Genomic DNA, 17,162 nt, shown 5'->3' on the forward strand with positions numbered 1-17,162 from the left:
CAAGTGAGGAAGGCGACAGAGCACCTTGAGTGAAAATAAGATGGCATTAATATTTTTGTATTTCCCTACAACGTACATCAATACACAGAGATGAGCAGATTCTTCTTTTTTATGCGGTATAAGTTTTAGCATTTATGCTTCTGATAGGCTACTTTAAACTTTTCTTATTATTGGGAGCTGGAGATGGCTCAGTAGTTAAGATCATATGGTGCTATTGCAAAGGATTTGAGTTCAGTCCCTGGCCCCCACATCTGGTAGCCACAACTACCTGTAACTCCAGCTCCAGAGGGTCCAACGACTTTGGCCTCAAAGATACCAGCACTTAAGTGCACATAAAATATTTATACTATTGACAGAAGAAGCTGAAATAAAATTACTAATTGTCTGCTAACATTCTGTAGTCTGCCAAGATAGAAAGTTTTGTCAAATTTGGAAAGTATATTGAGAGACAGTGCCATTGAAAGTACATGACATGGGGCAGATTTTGAGTTCATTGTGGTGGGCTCTGAGAGATACAACAACTCATTTTTCTCTTCTGTACTAAAAGGTATGGAGTATTATTTTAAAGACTTAAAAATTGAGTTCAGAAATTTTCATGGAGATGCAAGAAAGTATGGCATAATAAGGGGGCAAACATTGATAAATTTTTCTTAATGATAAAGTTATTCCACCCCCATCTCCGCCCGGATGCATTTAGAAATGATACAAAATGTCATTAGAGGGACCAATACATCTTATTTTAGAGGAGTTAATAATGTAAAAAGAAGTCTAAAATAAGGGAGACTATGAGATGGCTGGATAGAAGACACAGGCTCTTTTTTTTTTTTTTTTCCTTCAAGACAGGGTTTCTCTGTGTAGCTTTGAGCCTTTCCTGGAACTCACTCTGTAGCTCAGGCTGGCCTCGAACTCACAGAGATCCGCCTGCCTCTGCCTCCCGAGTGCTGGGATTAAAGGCATACGCCACCACCGCCCGGTGACACAGGCTCTTTTAAAGATCAAAAAGAAATACCAGAATACTCAGTATCAGCCATGGTGGCACACCTTTAATCTCAGCACTCAGAAGGCAGGGGCAGGCAGATCTCTGAGTTAAAGGCCAGTCTGGCCTACACAGCAAGTTCCAGGCCAGCCAACATTACACGTCGAAACTCTGTCTTGGTAAACAAAACAACAAAAGAATCCCTAAATATCCAAATGTCAACCCCTCTTCCAGGCAGCAGAAACTGAGATTTCATTTTTAAACAGAAAAATATTCCTAGACAACTAAGCTCGTTTTATCTCAGTATCACAGATCAAGCATCATGACTATTAAAGTACTTACTTTTCTCTAATAACAAATTCACAACCAAATTAATATCAGTAACTTTGACCCCCAGTAAGCATGCATCTTTCTTAAAGAGTGTTACTTGAGCATCTTTAGTTCACTAGAGCATTGTCTTCTTACCAGGCTTGATGAGAGGAATCATTTCTTAACACATTCACAGGAACCTTAATTTCACCCAGGAAAACATCTTGGACTAGGTTTTCATTATTCCACAAATCAATCCTGAAAATTGAAAACCTAGCTTTAGTCTTTGTGAACTATGCCCAATAGTTTCAAGTGATTTTGATGAGTATTGTAACATTAATTTTACATGCTTAAAATGAGATGTTAGCATCTTCATATACCTCATTATCCAGACTTTGAAAGCAAAGTACTACAGTAACTTTTATTGAAAAATCACAATTTAAATTCTACATTGCATTTCTATTTATTAAATTGGGGGGAGGGGCACATGCCACTGTGTACATGTAGAGCTTGGGGGACAATTTACAGGCATTGGTATTTTCCCTTCATCGTGTGGGTCCCAGGGACAGAACTCAGGTAGAATGGCTGGGCAGCAAGCACCTCTACCAGCTTAGCCATCTCCCTGGCCAAATTCTAAATAGTCTAAAAGGAGAAACTTATGTTTTTAAATCTGAAAGTTTAGTGTGTTCTCTTTTAAATCTGTAGCAGTAAGGGCAAAAGGGTTACTTAACTGAATTTGAAAATACAAACAATATAAAACTACAGTTTCTCTTTTGAAGATAATTAATATATAAATATCAGTGACTTAGAAAAATATTGCCTACCACTGTGAACACGTGATTAATGTGCCTTTTAGATAACACACTGTTAACACCACACCTACACATGCATTTGCAAAAGTTTCCTTTCCAAAACAGCATAGATATTTAAGACCTAGGAAATCTCACAAACTTCAAACACATGCACCTGTGGAGTTATCTCCTTACCTCACTGAAATTCTGATAGTCAGCAGATATGTTAAGAAGAATAAAAAAATTATTTCTAAATTGGCTTAAATATAATTGCTTTTCCATTCATTATACTATAATCCAGATAGTTAAGGAACAATTAAATTAAGGGAAATTAAAAGCAGAATAGGTGAAATTAGGTTGTCTTTGCCTACACAAGAAATATACTTAGGTATTTCTGAAAAGAAATCAGATTTTGAAAAGATAATTTGGATTAAATTAGATGCCTGTTCCTCTAAGTTTCATCTACCAACCTGCTATAGAGAATTCTATCAAAGTTCACACAGGGGGAAAAAATCAGTTCTCTAGGAAAACCACAAGGCACACACCTGATTTCCAACTTTTCAATGTCCTCTTCTTCTACCTGGAACTGGGACTTCCTGGTATAACTACTGGATCTGGTTACCTATAAACAAAATATTTTAGTAAAAATATTTTCAAGTGTCTTTTTCCATTGTGAGTTCAAAAGTAACAATTCCCAAAATATTCAATTACAAATATAAAAAGAGTCAAGTGTGGCAATATTTCCAAGCATGAAAAGCATACTAACAAGCCCCCAGAAAGCTAAGGAATGGTGGCGCAAATCAAAGGCATCTTTCCTCCATTCCACTTCTATCAGTTTACTTGCAGCAACATCTGGCTCCTGGTTTACAGGGGTCTGCCAGTAACACAAAGAGGAAAAACACCATTTTCAAAGAGCTAAACTTCTCAACACACCTTCAAGTCTTTCCCACCTTTCTCAAAGTACACCACCTTACTCTTATTTCCTCCTCACATTTTTACTGAAAGTATCGAGGCCACCAGGCAGGAACTTCCTCAACCGCTGCCCAGCTGAACATCCACTTCCCACCCTCAGGCCTCTCTCTACCTGAGTTTTTTCCAGAGACGATTCTGAGAGCACCTCCCCAGGCCGGCCCCTTCCTCCAGTGTTATTTCAGCATGTGCTGTAAGCATCTGACCTACCTTAATTACAGCTTTCCTCACTAGTTGGATCACTCCCTTCTAGTCTAAGAAAAAATTTCCTCTTAAATCATAGCCCTCCTGCTCTTTCTTTTTCAGACAACTACCTTCAAACTAATCCATCCCAGAGCCAGTACTTCCTCACCACCAGTAACCACTTTATCACCAGCTTCCTTACAGATCACCCTTGTAAAATTTCTCTTTATCACCAAATCTGTAGTCAACTCATACTCTTTACTGTCCTGGCTTCTCCCTCTCACCTATTCCCAGAAGAGCTCTTTGCTTTGAGTTTACCCGAGGACTATCCTGCCACCTCTTGCTATCTTTTCTTCCTCGGAATCTACACAGGTGGCGTTCTGCTTTATTTTGTTCTAAAAACAACTTAAAGCCACACGGTGTTGCCCAGCTTACAAAGTGCTATTGTGCCATCATCTCCTTTACGCATCAGAATGTTGCTTTGAGGCAGGCAGGGCTAGCTAGATTTATTATCCTGTCTTAACAACGAGGAAGCTACGGTATGAAAATTAAGCAGCACGTCTGTAGCTGAACAGTCAGTGCAGAGAGCTTCTGTGGTTCTCTCTGTTGCATCTCTTCATTTCCTTGACTTTCCTGACTGTGACAAACTTGTATTGTGATCTACAGTTATCACCTATCATGTTTCAGTCACGAACTGTTCTGTTAGCAAATTTTATTTGTTTTCTGAGACAAGGTGGCCTAATGCTCACTATGTAGTTGAGAAATGCTCACTATGTAGTGGTCTTGAAATTCTGGTTTTCCTGCTTCCACCTGTCAAGGACTAGGATCACAGCACACATCACATCTGTTGCCTGGTGGAGGGTTTGTACAGGGACCCACGGGTATTTCTGATTTTGTTTCCCTTTTCCTCCTATACTCAGGTATCTTGACCTGCAGTATCTTTCTTCTTTGCCCCTCTCTCAGCTGTCTGAACACTGAAACCATAAGATTTTAGCCACCTGCTAAGAGATCACAGTTACTTCTTTCTAGGCTCAAGGATATTCAATGACTAAAATTAAAGCTTCTCTAGCCGGGCGCTGGAATATACTTAGGTATTCACTGGTTAATCCCATCTTTTTTTCTTTCTTCTTCTTTTTTATAAAAAGTAATTTATTTTTATTTAATGTTCACTGGTGTTTTGCCTCCATGTATGACTGTGTAAAGATGTCAGGAGCCCTGGAACTGGAATTACAGACAGTTGTGAGCTGCCATGTGGGTACTGGGAATTGAACTCAGGTCCTCTAGAAAAGCAGTCGGTGCTCTTAACCACTGAGCCATCTCTCCACCCCCATCTTTCTATTCTTAATTCTGGTTATTTTCTTACCAAACTGGGTAAAGTCATTACTCAGATGTTCTTTGGGCCTAACTTTCAGTTTTTTGTCTCTGTGCCTAAAATGTTCTTCCTCTGTAATATTCTCTTTGTTCTCACTTAGGAAAATCTAGTCATTCTTTGGACTGTCTTGACCTTGAGCTCAAGCAGTATGAGCTGTATGTTATAGCTGTGCATATGTACATATGTGTGTGATTTCTTATGTCTTGCTCTGGTTTTGCAGAACTTATCTATCTTTATAACCTATTAACAAAGGGCTCAATGAATAAATGTTTCAAGGCCTGACAGGTAAATTGGCATGTTGAGCAGTTAGTTCCGACTCTGATTTTAAAAACGTTACCAACCTGCTTGTTACAAGGTCCTACCACAGTGAATTCCAACCCATCTGAGGTGTGAACTACATGCAAGAGTGAGGGACTTTGGAAGCAGCTTTTAAAAAGGCCATCTTCTTCATGTTCTCATAGACATAAAAGCCATTAATAAATGTAGAAAACTGCACCAAGTCCTCCAGGAAAGGAAGTCTCTTGCATTTGTATGTTTTCCTTTTTCTTTGCTTCTTACCCCCCCCCACCCTAGTTTCCTACTTCACTTTTGGTATTTTCTTACAGTAATCAGGCATGAGAAGGGGTACTCTGGTGCTCTCTCCAGAACAGAAGAGAAATACAAAAGAAAACCTTTTTGATAACTACCTACAAATTGTTCTTGCATATTAGTACCAATTGTAATTCACTCTGTTATCACATAATCTTTTAGAGATTTTGATTTTTAAATTTTTCTATAGTCTTCAATTAATATGAAAGAGGATTTATTAAATATTTAAAGATACCAAATCACTGTATTTGGACAATCTCAAGGCAGTGTACCTTGGTGGTCTAGGGGTTAGGACTTGCTCAAGGCAAGCTTCATGAATAAGATATATATATCTACAGAGTAAAGTAGATTAAGGAGAACTTAATGATATAAAGGTTTAAGCTTGAAATGCTTCATACTCTCAAAGGAGTCTTGTATTTGGCACATTTGCTAATGTTTTCTCTTAAAAAAAAAAAAAAAAACTGCCCTTTCACAGGGTATGAAATGCAAGCTACATCATTAAAGTCAACTGGGAAAAGATTTCAGATCTTCTGAGTAGTAATGCTTGTTTTTCTAGAGGTTTTAATAAGAATGCTCAGAAGAGCCCCTCTGCGTCAGGCGGACTAGAGAGTGTGGGAAGGGGCTAGAGGATGCTGGGACAAGGAGGATGACTACAGGGTGGAGATGGTTCTAGCCCTCCCCACTCCAAACCCCAGAGCTACATGTGTTACATCATGGTTCTATTGCTTTCTGGACAGAAATTGCATTAACTGACAAAATAATTACTATGGCTGTGGTTTACAAAATTAAATCAACTAGAATTCTATATTAAATATTAATATTTATATAAATAAGAAATTACCTCAAAATAAAAGATTTCATTAAACTGCGGATTGCTTGTTTTCTTCTTTACTTTTGTCTTCTTTTGGTCATTCCTGTTCCAATGTGGTAGAGTTTTACCTTGTAGAACTTAATAGTACACAATTATAAAACAAGCTATTTCCAACCAGGAAGCCTGACCTTTGTCTAAATGTTAGGATGACTGAGGGAAGATAAGAATTTACACACTGTGTAAGGGAGAAAAGCCAGTGTGTCCTCACAATCTCAAATAAAACAGTATCCACACATAGGATACAAGTTTTAGGAATTTATACATGCCAAGATTGGGTTACTGTCTCCATGGCTGTGAGAGGCTGATTGCCAAATTCTCTTTGAAAGTATTCAACACATCCTACTACATAAACAGAAAAAGTAGTGAGGAGAAAGGCAGTGAGCTCCAAGTGCCTTTCCTGATGTTGAAAACACCTGGGGAACATGCTGTGTCTCTGAACTTAGTTTACTTCTGGGGTGTGGCCCTGACAGTGACATAAACAAACCAACTGCTAACTCTCAAGTGAATACACAACCTCTGAGGCACTTACAAATCAATGCTCAGGGAGTCTCGTGTCTTTAGCAGACTCAACTAATGTCTTGTGCAATTAGATAGCAAAATCAACTGTGATTTAAAAAAAAAAATAGTTTCTACTAAATGTTAAAGTTCCATTAAAGAATGTGCTCATGAGAAGCGGGACAGTGGTGGCAGTGGTGTGTGCCTTTAATCCCAGCACCAGGAGGCAAACGCAGGTATTTCTCTGTGACTTTGAGGCCAGCCTGGTCTACAGAGCAAGTTCCAGGACAGCCAGGGCTACACAGAGAAAGCCTGTCTCAGGGGGAAGAAAAAAAAAAGAATTTGTTCATGAGACAGAAATCATTAAACAGAAACCGAGAACCTGAGTTGTGGTGTATCTCACTGGTAGAGTAACTGCTTATCATCAATAGGCTGGGTTTGAATACAGAACTACCAAAAAAAGTTTACTCCAAACAAGCAGCACCTCTAAGCTGACTTGTTCCCCCCCTCCCAACCCCCATTTCTCTGTGAGACAAGGGTTTAACTAGGAGTTTAGGCTGGCCAGAATTTGTGATACTCTGCCTCCATTAGATGCTTCTAATACCTAGCAGGATTGAGTATTTTTAACACGGTGTGTATGTATGTGTGTGCAAACCCTCTGACAGCTTTTAATGTTGTATGAATTCTTGACTTTAAATTAATAGCATACCAGTATTTCAGCTCCTATGGTATCAGATACTTTTACTTACACACACACACACACACACTCACACACACACACACACACATTTTCAGACTTTGTGACCTGCCAGGGGGTGGTGGCGGTGGTGCACGCCTTTAATCCCAGCACTTGGAAGGCAGAGGCAAGAGAATCTCTGTGAGTTCAAGGCCAGCCTGGTCTACAGAGCAAGTTCCAGGGCAGGCTCCAAAGCTACACAGAGAAACCCTGACACGAAAACAACAACAAACTTTGTGACTTAAAAAAAGAAAAACAGAGCTCTAGGTAATAAAGCGGAAGTACGTGAAAGAACAAATTCCATGTTTTGTTCCCTAACTCTAACAGCTTCAAGTTGCAGATAAACTCCAGCCTAGTCAGTCTCTTAAAGAAACCACAATGAAGATCTCTAATATGGATATTGCAAAGTGCTACTGGGTTTTCATAAGTTGTAGACTATTTAAAGCAACGTTACAGTGCACTTCACCATACTCTGGGACTTCAGTAGTTCTTCTAGAGCTTGGAACTCTTTCTCTAAGGCATTGATATCATGAATAGAAAAGCCAATTTTCAGTTCTGAGCTGCTTTCCAGATAACAGTATGGAAATTTCTTTGTTATATTGAGCTGACATTTATTAAAACTTGATTTTTACTTGTATGAAATTAAGGTTATCCAGAAGTAAGAATGTTGTAAGTAAAGGCAGCCAGGTGTATATGATTTGGGGTTTTTGTTTTAGACCCTGGATGGCATGTAACTTGTCATGTAGACCAGAATGGCCTCATATTCACAGAGAGCCACCTGCCTCTGCCTCCCAAGTGCTGCAATTAAAGGCATACAACCTCCATTCCTGGCCCAAGGTATATATTTTAAAGTATATTTTATAAGTGTATAAGACTGAGGTTTTCCCCATGGTCTAGTAAATACATAACAGATCTGAAATAACACCCAGAATCTTTCTGTGAAAACAAACTTAGTTGTTTACCAAGTGTACACTATAACTTACTAAAAATTCTTCTTTTAAAGCATTATTTTATGTCAAGCTACTTAGCATTTGATCTAAGAACTTTACATTTCCAATTTCTAAATCCAACTTTAAACTTGGAAATCCAGTAACAATTCAATAAACATTACCTAGAAGGGCCAATTAGGGAAACTGTTGCATAAGGATCACAGCTTTGTCCATTTATGAGAGGCAATCCATGGCATGCCTTGATGCTAAGGAAGAAAGAGATTTTAAGCTATTAGAGTAAAGTTAACATCATAACGTATTATCTCCCCCTACCCCACCCCTTTGCCTTCTTATGGACTGGGGACAGAACCCTGAAATCACATACACACAGCAAGTGCTCTGCAACTGAGCTGCACTCTCAACTCTAAACATTACCTTTAAATAGAAATCAACAGTCGGGTGGGGGTGGCGCATGCCTTTAATCCCAGCACTTGGGAGGCAGTGCCAGACGGATCTCTGTGAGTTCAAGGCCAGCCTGGTCTACAGAGTGAGATCCAGGACAGGCTCCAAAACTACACAGAGAAAGCCCGTCTCGAAAAAAACAAAACAAAACAAACAAACAAACAAAAACCCCAAAAAAGAAAGAGAGAAATCAACATATTCAAAGGCCTTAAAATTATTTACCACTTTTGCAGTTCCAATACACCAACCACTCCAAATGATGTTATTTGCTTATTTGCATGATTACTGCCCAAAGAGAAGCAAACAGGAATGACACAACCGGTACTCAGTCTACCATAACACATTTCTTCCTGGTAAATACTCAAGTACATTTTGTGGTTTGATAATACATCAAAACTGCTGTGGCTTCTAAAAAGGAAAAGAAAGTGGCGTAGCCTTACATGAGAAACTACAAACCAGGCCAGCACCATGGCACCATATCCTCTGCTAAGGCATGAATGACACACAAGGAAACGGTTGTGGTTTTACTTAAAATCTGATTCATAAATAGAGGGCAAGCTTCACATAATTCTGTAGTCTTTTGTGAGGGTTCTCAGCCATAGTTCCTGCGTTATTCTGTAGAAAATGTTCTAGACTATAAACACCAAGGCCACCCAATCCACTTTATGAATTATAGTTGTATTTATAGAAAGCACAGAACACAACTTAATGATTTGATTCTCAAAGCTTCTCAGTAATTATTACTAAGTTAGTTAGTTTAATGTCTAAGTCTTCATTTCCTGCTGCCTAACAGAAGCTCATGAATGCTAAGCTAAGTGGTTTTTTTTTTTTTCTTCTTTTTCTACTTCTAAGGACCAAGGCTACTGAGCAACATCCTCTATTTCTCTCCAAAACTTACTCATTACATATATGGGTGAACTGCAAATGGAGTACTGCTAAGTAAAGAAAAAATTAAAAATAAGACTTCTTTCTATTAAACTGGGCATCAAAAGTCAAATTTAAAAAATGCTGAAACTAGGGCTGGAGAGATGGCTCAGCAATTAAGAGCACTGACTGCTCTTCCAGAGGACTAAGGTTTAATTCCCAGCGTCTACATGGCAGCTCACAACTGTCTATAACTGCAGTTCCAGGGGATCTGACCTTCACACAAATGCACATAAAATAAATTTAAATAAATTATTTAAGAAAATTCTGAAACTAACCAAAAAAGCACAGGCCAAGGAACCATATTGTAGGGTTTTTATTTTCCCACACATGAGGCATCATTAGTCAACTACCAGTTTCTTCTGTGGCTGGTGGGCCTTTACTAGCTCTGTGATATATGGTGCTCTATCTGTCTGACAAAGCTTGGAAGCAAATTATAATCGCTTCCAAGGAACTTAACTGATACCTACAGAACAACTCAAGCACATTCCAGGAATACAAAGTCTTTAGTGTCTTGAGTTTCCAATGTAAATAATCAATAAATACGGCCTATTGTGAAAAACAAAACCAAAACAGAAGCAAAAATGACAGAAAATAAAACTGTAGACAAGGACATTTAAAAATTTTATTTCATAGCATAGAGAGACAAAGAAAACCTTAAAAAACAGAGGTCTAGAGATAGAAAAACGTAAGGTCTGACATAAAAACACAGGTAAACTCAGGTATTTGCTAAGGCCATGGAGAGGAGCCAAACAAACACAAGAATAAGAGAATCCAGCTTCAGATGTGAACAGCTGCAATGGTATATGACAGTATTGTGGATATGAGACTAAGACTCAGACAAACAGGTTGAATGTACAAGGACAATCAAAAATGTGTTTTAATATAATCTCAGTCTCTCAAATAGTTGTAAAGAGAACATACAGAGTTTCTGCAAACCCACTACTCAGTGTTAACCAATGTGAAACTACTGTAATAGTGAAACTAATGTAATAAATAACATTAACTTTAATGTTGCTAACACTAATTAATCTATAGATGTCACTTATTTTGCCAAGATCCAGGATGCAATATGGGATCCTACACTACATTCGGATGCCATGTCCCCTGGGATACTTGCTTTCATATTACTTAATCTGAGTTTGTTTGGTATTTGCTCATGACCAGATTGGAATTAGATATCTTGGTGTCCTTTACAATATATAATATCGAGGTACTGGATGTCTCATTACTGTGAAGTGGTTATCTATGAGATAACCTTATGGGAAGATTCTTTGAGACTATACAAATATGCAATCATACTTAGGCAGACATGCTTAGTATTAGATACTTTCTTATCCTATTATATTTTATCTAGCTATTTATTTCTATCTTTTATGTATGAGTGTTTACCTACATGTATGTACACTACCTGCATGTCTGGTACCTGTGGAAGTCAGAAGAGGGTGTCAGATCCCCCTGGAAATGAAGTTGTGAGTTACCATGTGGGTTCTGGGAATGAAACATAGGTCCTTTGAAAGAGTAGCAAGTGCTCTTAACCACTGAACCACCTATCTAAATCCCTAATTATATTTTTATTATTATTTATTTTTTATTTATTTTTATTTATATTATTATTATTTATTTTTAACTGACATGTAACTGTACATACCTATGAATACAGTGTGACAGATCAATACATTTATATAATGTATAATGATCATATCAGGGAATTAGCCTATCTAACATCTAGACATAATTTCTTTGTTTTGGGAATGTTCAAAATTCTCCCTACTAGCTGTGCTGAACTGTGCTATAAACCATTAGAAATTATTTCTCCTGCTGGGCAGCAGTGGTGGTTCACACCTTTAATCCCAGCACTTGGGAGGAAGAGCCACGCGATCTCTGTGAGTTCAAGGCCAGCTTGGTCTAGAGAGTGAGATCCAGGACAGGCACCAAAACTACACAGAGAAACCCTGTCTCAGGGAAAAAAAAAAAAAAAAAAGAAAGAAAAAAAGAAAGAAATTATTCCTCCTATCCTGCAGCTCTGTACCTATTAACAATTCTTCTTCCACAATCCTTCCCCTATGTCTTACCGAGGCTCTGGGAACTACTATTCTTTATGCACTTCCTTGATAATAGCTTTCTAAATGTCCATATATAATTAAGAGTGTGCAGTGCTTGTCTTTCCCTGTTACTAGGGTGGTCTTTTCCAGTGCTGATTTCAATCTCCATCACTCTTCTTGAATTCACCCATTAGAATTCTACTATAAGGAAGAAATCCTTTCTTCCTATGCATTTATTCAACTCTTGTATTAGTAGTGATTGATGAATATTTATTTTATTCTGCAGATTTTAATCCATTATTATTACTAATTTTGAGGCTAAAACAATTAGCCATCTGGAGTTCATTCAGATTAGTTTCAATGTCTTTCATTTATTCACATCTATCTGTCCATTATCTTGAGAGTATTTTTTTACTTTTTAATTTCATAAGATATTCTAGCCTCATTATATATTTTCCTTATCCCAGCCCTGAAAACAGTCACCGCTAAAAAAGGATTCTAGGCTTCTGTTTGTTTTTTATTAGAGCTATACTAATATTGCAGCCATTAACCACATTTGGCTATTAAGTTTAAATTAAAATTAAAAAGTATGTAATCATATAGGCCATATTTCAAGTCTTCAATAGCCAGACATTTCTGATAGGTATTAAACTGGGAATGAATATGTAAAATGTTTTCTTTTTCATATAAATATCTACTGGTCAGCACTCATTTTGTACACATTTGTGTACAATCCTGTGCACACACCACTCCCCAAGCTCCTGCATCTTGAAATGAAATGTCTTTGAGAAGTCTGTCTTCAAAGGAGAGCAGAAAATGAGGGTGAGTTAGCTAGCAGTGAGGGGTAGATAAGTACAAGTGTCTCAGAGGCATGCATTTTAGGATGGGAGATGTAACAAGGCCAGTGAGAATCAGGAGGTAATGAAGCAGGAGAAAAGCATAGCCAAAGAAAGAAAGTCCTTGAAGTGGGGAAACACCTGCAAACCCTGTGACTACAGCAGAGACCTGCCTGGAAGGTACACTGGCACAACAGTGGCACAAATGTTCACAATAACAACCTTTGCTTTGACTTAAGGCCCACTCCAGGAGATGGAACCCAAACCTGATACTGCTAAAGTGGTCAGGAACCTGAGACGAGATAGGCCATGGGCCCAGGGAAAACCTACTGCTATTATTCTACTAAAGGAACACAGCAGTGACTCCTAATGACATAATGCTATACCCACAAGTAAGTGCATCACTCAACCCTCATTAGAGAAGCTTTCTACTGCAGTAGATGGAATTAACATAGAACCACAATTGGACAACGTGCAGAGCGAGGGACTTTGGAGCACTCAGTCCTACATGGGATGTCTTCATCAAATCATCCCTTCAAGGCTCAAGGGTCTAAGTGGAAGAAGAATCAGGAAGATTCTAAGAGTTAGATGTAGTAGATGACTCCAAGAAAGCAATTGCTAGAGACAACAGGATTGATATACATATGAACTCACAGAGGCTGAGACAACATGCATAACACCTGCAGAGAATCAAACAAGATGAAATTCCAGCATTGAGAAGGAGATGTGGATGCAAAGAAGCCATTTACAAATGAAAACTGCTGGCCAAGAGAAAAATCAGTTTTCTCCAATAGTGTCTTTGGGTATATCATACACATTCCAAAGCAGGTCCTGTGCCCAGGAGCAGTTGGAGAATACAAACGGGATTCCATGTTGTGTTTTTGTTTGTTATTTTTTTGTCTTGTTGGGCTTTTTTTTTTTTTTCTGGTTTTTTCATTTTTTATTTTTAAAGTAAGAATGTGTGTGTGTGTGTGTGTGCGCGCGCGCACGCGCGCGCGCAGCATGTTAGTGAGCGAGAGTTCATGGAGTACAAGCAAGTGTATGAAGTTGGGTGGGAAGGGGGATCAGGAAGATCTTTGAAGAGTTGGGGGGAGGGGAAATGATCAAAATATACTGTATGAAAAATTTAAATAAAAAATAGCAAAAAGTTAGTAACAACTACTACGATATGAATTTACCACATATGATCTCTCCAAACGAAAAGCTGAGCAGGCAGCACAAAGACAACTAGACGTGAAAATACACTTTCAGCAGCACCGAACAGGGACTGCCATGAACTGGAAAAGATCTATAAGGTAGAGAAACAACAATAAACTCCACAAAGTTCTCACTGGGTTTTTGTTGCTACAAGTTGAAAGGGTATATACAATATAGGTTTAAAACATTCTGGAAAGAAAAGAACAGACCAACATGTGTTCACATAAAAGACCTGTCCATGAACATTTATAGCAGCTTTCTTTACAACTGCTCAAAGATTAGAGCAATTCAAACGTCTTCCAAGCGGTAAATGGATGATGACAGAGTCTATATAATGAAATGTTACTCATGAATAAGAAAAAGAAATGACTGCTAATTTTAAAACAGGATGGAGCCAACACATGCTTTTATTTTCTAGTAAGTACAACATAAACCATGGATACTTTTTATAAAAACCATGAAAAAACTCCAAGTTGAAGAGAAGAAGGCCAACCAATTAGACATGAGAACCCAAAGAAAGGCATGGAATGACCAGATGAGGAAGTTAATTAATGTAGTTTTGTTCACTTCACACAGATGTAAAGACATTAGAAACCTGGAAACATCAGTGAGAAATCTAGATTTTAAAAAAATGTCCTTTGAAAGGACTCCATCCAATTCTCCCTAGCTCAATAATCAAGATATAGGGTACCTAGAAAAGCAAACCTTTATAAGCTAATGTCCACTGGCTCCTCCATGAAAAAGCGAAAAACAAATTCAAATAACAACTAAAGTTATTACTTTACACATACGCACATGCACACACAATGGCCAAAGCTTAGAGGGTGAGGAGAGCTAGTTTTACTTTGCATATGTATGTCTGTAGAGAAAATTAAAACATTCTGAGAAGGAAAATTAAGAGCATGTGTCACCCATAGATCTATCCTACAAGAACGGCAAAAAAAGGGAATTAATTAAGCAAAATGACAAAAGAAATGTCAATTCAGGAAGAAAGAAACATGGACAGAGCAAAATGTCTTCTTTTCTGAATTAAGTTGGATGGCGGAAGAAAAGAATCCTAACACTGGCATAGTTCACAATGTTTAAGACAAAAATATATTAAAAATGGGAGAGCGGAAAGGTTTAAGAGGAGGCAAGATGTCTATAACTGGTGAAGTGCTGACAATAGATTATCATTTATGTACATAGTTTAGTATCTAAAACAACCACTAAAAAGAACCTATGTGACAAGATATACTATAGATACAAAGTACTAAAGATAAAAATGTAATTTTAAATTATGTTCAAGAAAATTCAGGAAATAGAAGACAGTATACAGAAACAAGACAGATTTAAGCTTATTGACAATTACATTAAAAATAAATGGTAAAAATTCACAAAACAGAACATCACTCCTTTAAAAATATATTTTATCTATTATTTATGTGTATTGGGGGAAATTTATGCATACACGAAAGTATAGGCATTTGATCTACTGGAGGAATAGAGTTACAGACAGTTGCCAGCCATCTGATGTGGGTAACTAAACTTGGGTCCTCTGCAAGAGCAATATAAATTTTTAACCACTGAGCCATCTTTCAGCCCCAGAAATGACTTCAAGTTTTTTTTTTTTTGTTGTTGTTGTTGTTGTTGTTTTTTTGGTTTTTTGAGACACAGGGTTTCTCTGTGTAGCTTTGCGCCTTTCCTGGAACTCACTTGGTAGCCCAGGCTGGCCTCGAACTCACAGAGATCTGCCTGGCTCTGCCTCCCGAGTGCTGGGATTAGAGGTGTGTGCCACCACCGCCCGGCCAACTTTAAGTTTTATTCTTACTTTATATGTATGAAAGTTTTGTCTTCATGTATGTGGTGTACCACATGCCTGCTTGGTGCATACAGAGGCCAGAAAAGGTTCTTAAGAGTCTCCTAGCTAGAATTACAGATGGTTATGAGCCACCCTGTGGGTGCTGGGAACCCAACCCAGATCCTGTAAAGAGCAGCAAGTGCTCTTAAAGAATGGAGCCATCTCTCTAGCAACTCCCTTCCCCAGAATGACTTTTAAGTGACATATCTGCTGGGTGGGGGTGGCACACACCTTTAATTCCAGCACTCGGGAGGCAGAGCCAGGCTGATCTCTCTGATTTTGAGGCCTGCCTAGTCTACAGAGCGAAATCCAGGACAGGCACCAAAACAACACAGAGGAACCTTGTCTCGAAACACCCCCTCTCCCCAAAAAGTGACATAATCTAAAAGTGACTACACATAATTCAGATTTGCACAGAAAAGTCAATCTCAAAGGCTATACACAATCATATTCTATTCCTTTACTCTTCTTCCTCCTCCCACTTCTTTGTGTGTGTGTTACTCAAGACTGAACCTAGGACCTCCCAGCATGCAAGGAAGTACTTCACCAGTGCTGACATTCCCAGCCCTCAAACATTTTTGAGATGACAATATATGGACAAGGAGACAGAAAAGAGGTTTGGAAAGGGTTGGATTGGTGGTGAAGAGAGGAGTATGACTATCAGGGGGTGGCGTGAGCGACAGCTTTAAGAAGACATTAGTATATTCTCTATTTGGATTGTAGTGCTGGTTCCACGCATACATTTATGCTATAATAAAGTGGTATATAATCATACAATAAAATGTATCAATACAAATTTCTTTAGTCATGTAAGATGTAACTACTGGGGAAAACTGAGTAAAGAGCACAAAGACCTCTTTGCACTACCTTTACAACTTCTTGTAAATCTCTCTCTTTTTTTTCCCCCCAGAGCTGAGGACTGTACCCAGGGCCTAGCAAGTACTCTACCACTGAGCTAAATCCCCAACCCCTCTTATAAATCTATAATCTCAAGTTAAAAACATTTTTAAAATAAATGTCCAAAGTTGACATCTAGCCCTTAAACTTAAGAGTGTGAAGTTGGGCTTATTTAACCAGTACGTGAATTGATTATCTGTCAAGCTACAGAAAAAAAAGGGGGGGTGGGCTGGAGTTTGCCTCAGTGGTAGAACTTAACCCTGTGTGTGCCTAGCATCAGGAAACAGAACATTACAAAGAAGATTCACAGCCGGGCGGTGGTGGCTCATGCCTGTAATCCCAGCACATTCTGGGAGAGGCAGGTGGATCTCTGTGAGTTCGAGGCCAGCCTGGTCTACAGAGCTAGTCCAGGACAGGCTCCAAAGCTACAGAGAAACCCTGTCTCGAAAAACCAAAAAAAAAGAAAAGAAAAGAAAGAAGATTCACTACTATTATAGGCAACAATGTGAATGAATATCAAAAGGAGTATATTAAGTAAAAAAAAAAAAAAGGCAGACACAAAAAACATATGTAGTATATGAGTCTATTCAAATGACATTTTGGAAAAAGCAAAAAACCACAGACACAGAGAATAGATTGTGGTTGCCTAGAGTTGAGTGTAAAGAAGAGGGACTGAACTGCATTTATGAATGCCTTTTGATATACTTTCTTCTTTTTTTTTTAATTTTTTTTTAAGATTTAT

General features: G+C 38.3%; 1 protein-coding gene across 2 annotated transcripts in view; it reads right to left on the minus strand.

Moving 5' to 3' along the window:
* The window catches only part of Rasa2 (RAS p21 protein activator 2), a 112,624-nt gene that overhangs the window by 48,408 nt on the left and 47,054 nt on the right, over positions 1 to 17,162 (minus strand). For both annotated transcript variants that reach the window (XM_028866033.2, XM_028866034.2), the window contains exons 6-9: positions 8,402 to 8,485; positions 6,030 to 6,102; positions 2,622 to 2,698; positions 1,442 to 1,543 (exon numbers count right to left, since the gene is read on the minus strand). In XM_028866033.2, the coding sequence (XP_028721866.1) occupies positions 1,442 to 1,543; positions 2,622 to 2,698; positions 6,030 to 6,102; positions 8,402 to 8,485 (336 nt within the window). The remainder of the gene's footprint in view (positions 1 to 1,441; positions 1,544 to 2,621; positions 2,699 to 6,029; positions 6,103 to 8,401; positions 8,486 to 17,162) is intronic.

The sequence above is a fragment of the Peromyscus leucopus genome, chromosome 7 (assembly GCF_004664715.2).
Source record: "Peromyscus leucopus breed LL Stock chromosome 7, UCI_PerLeu_2.1, whole genome shotgun sequence".
NCBI classification, from domain to species: Eukaryota; Metazoa; Chordata; class Mammalia; order Rodentia; family Cricetidae; genus Peromyscus; species Peromyscus leucopus.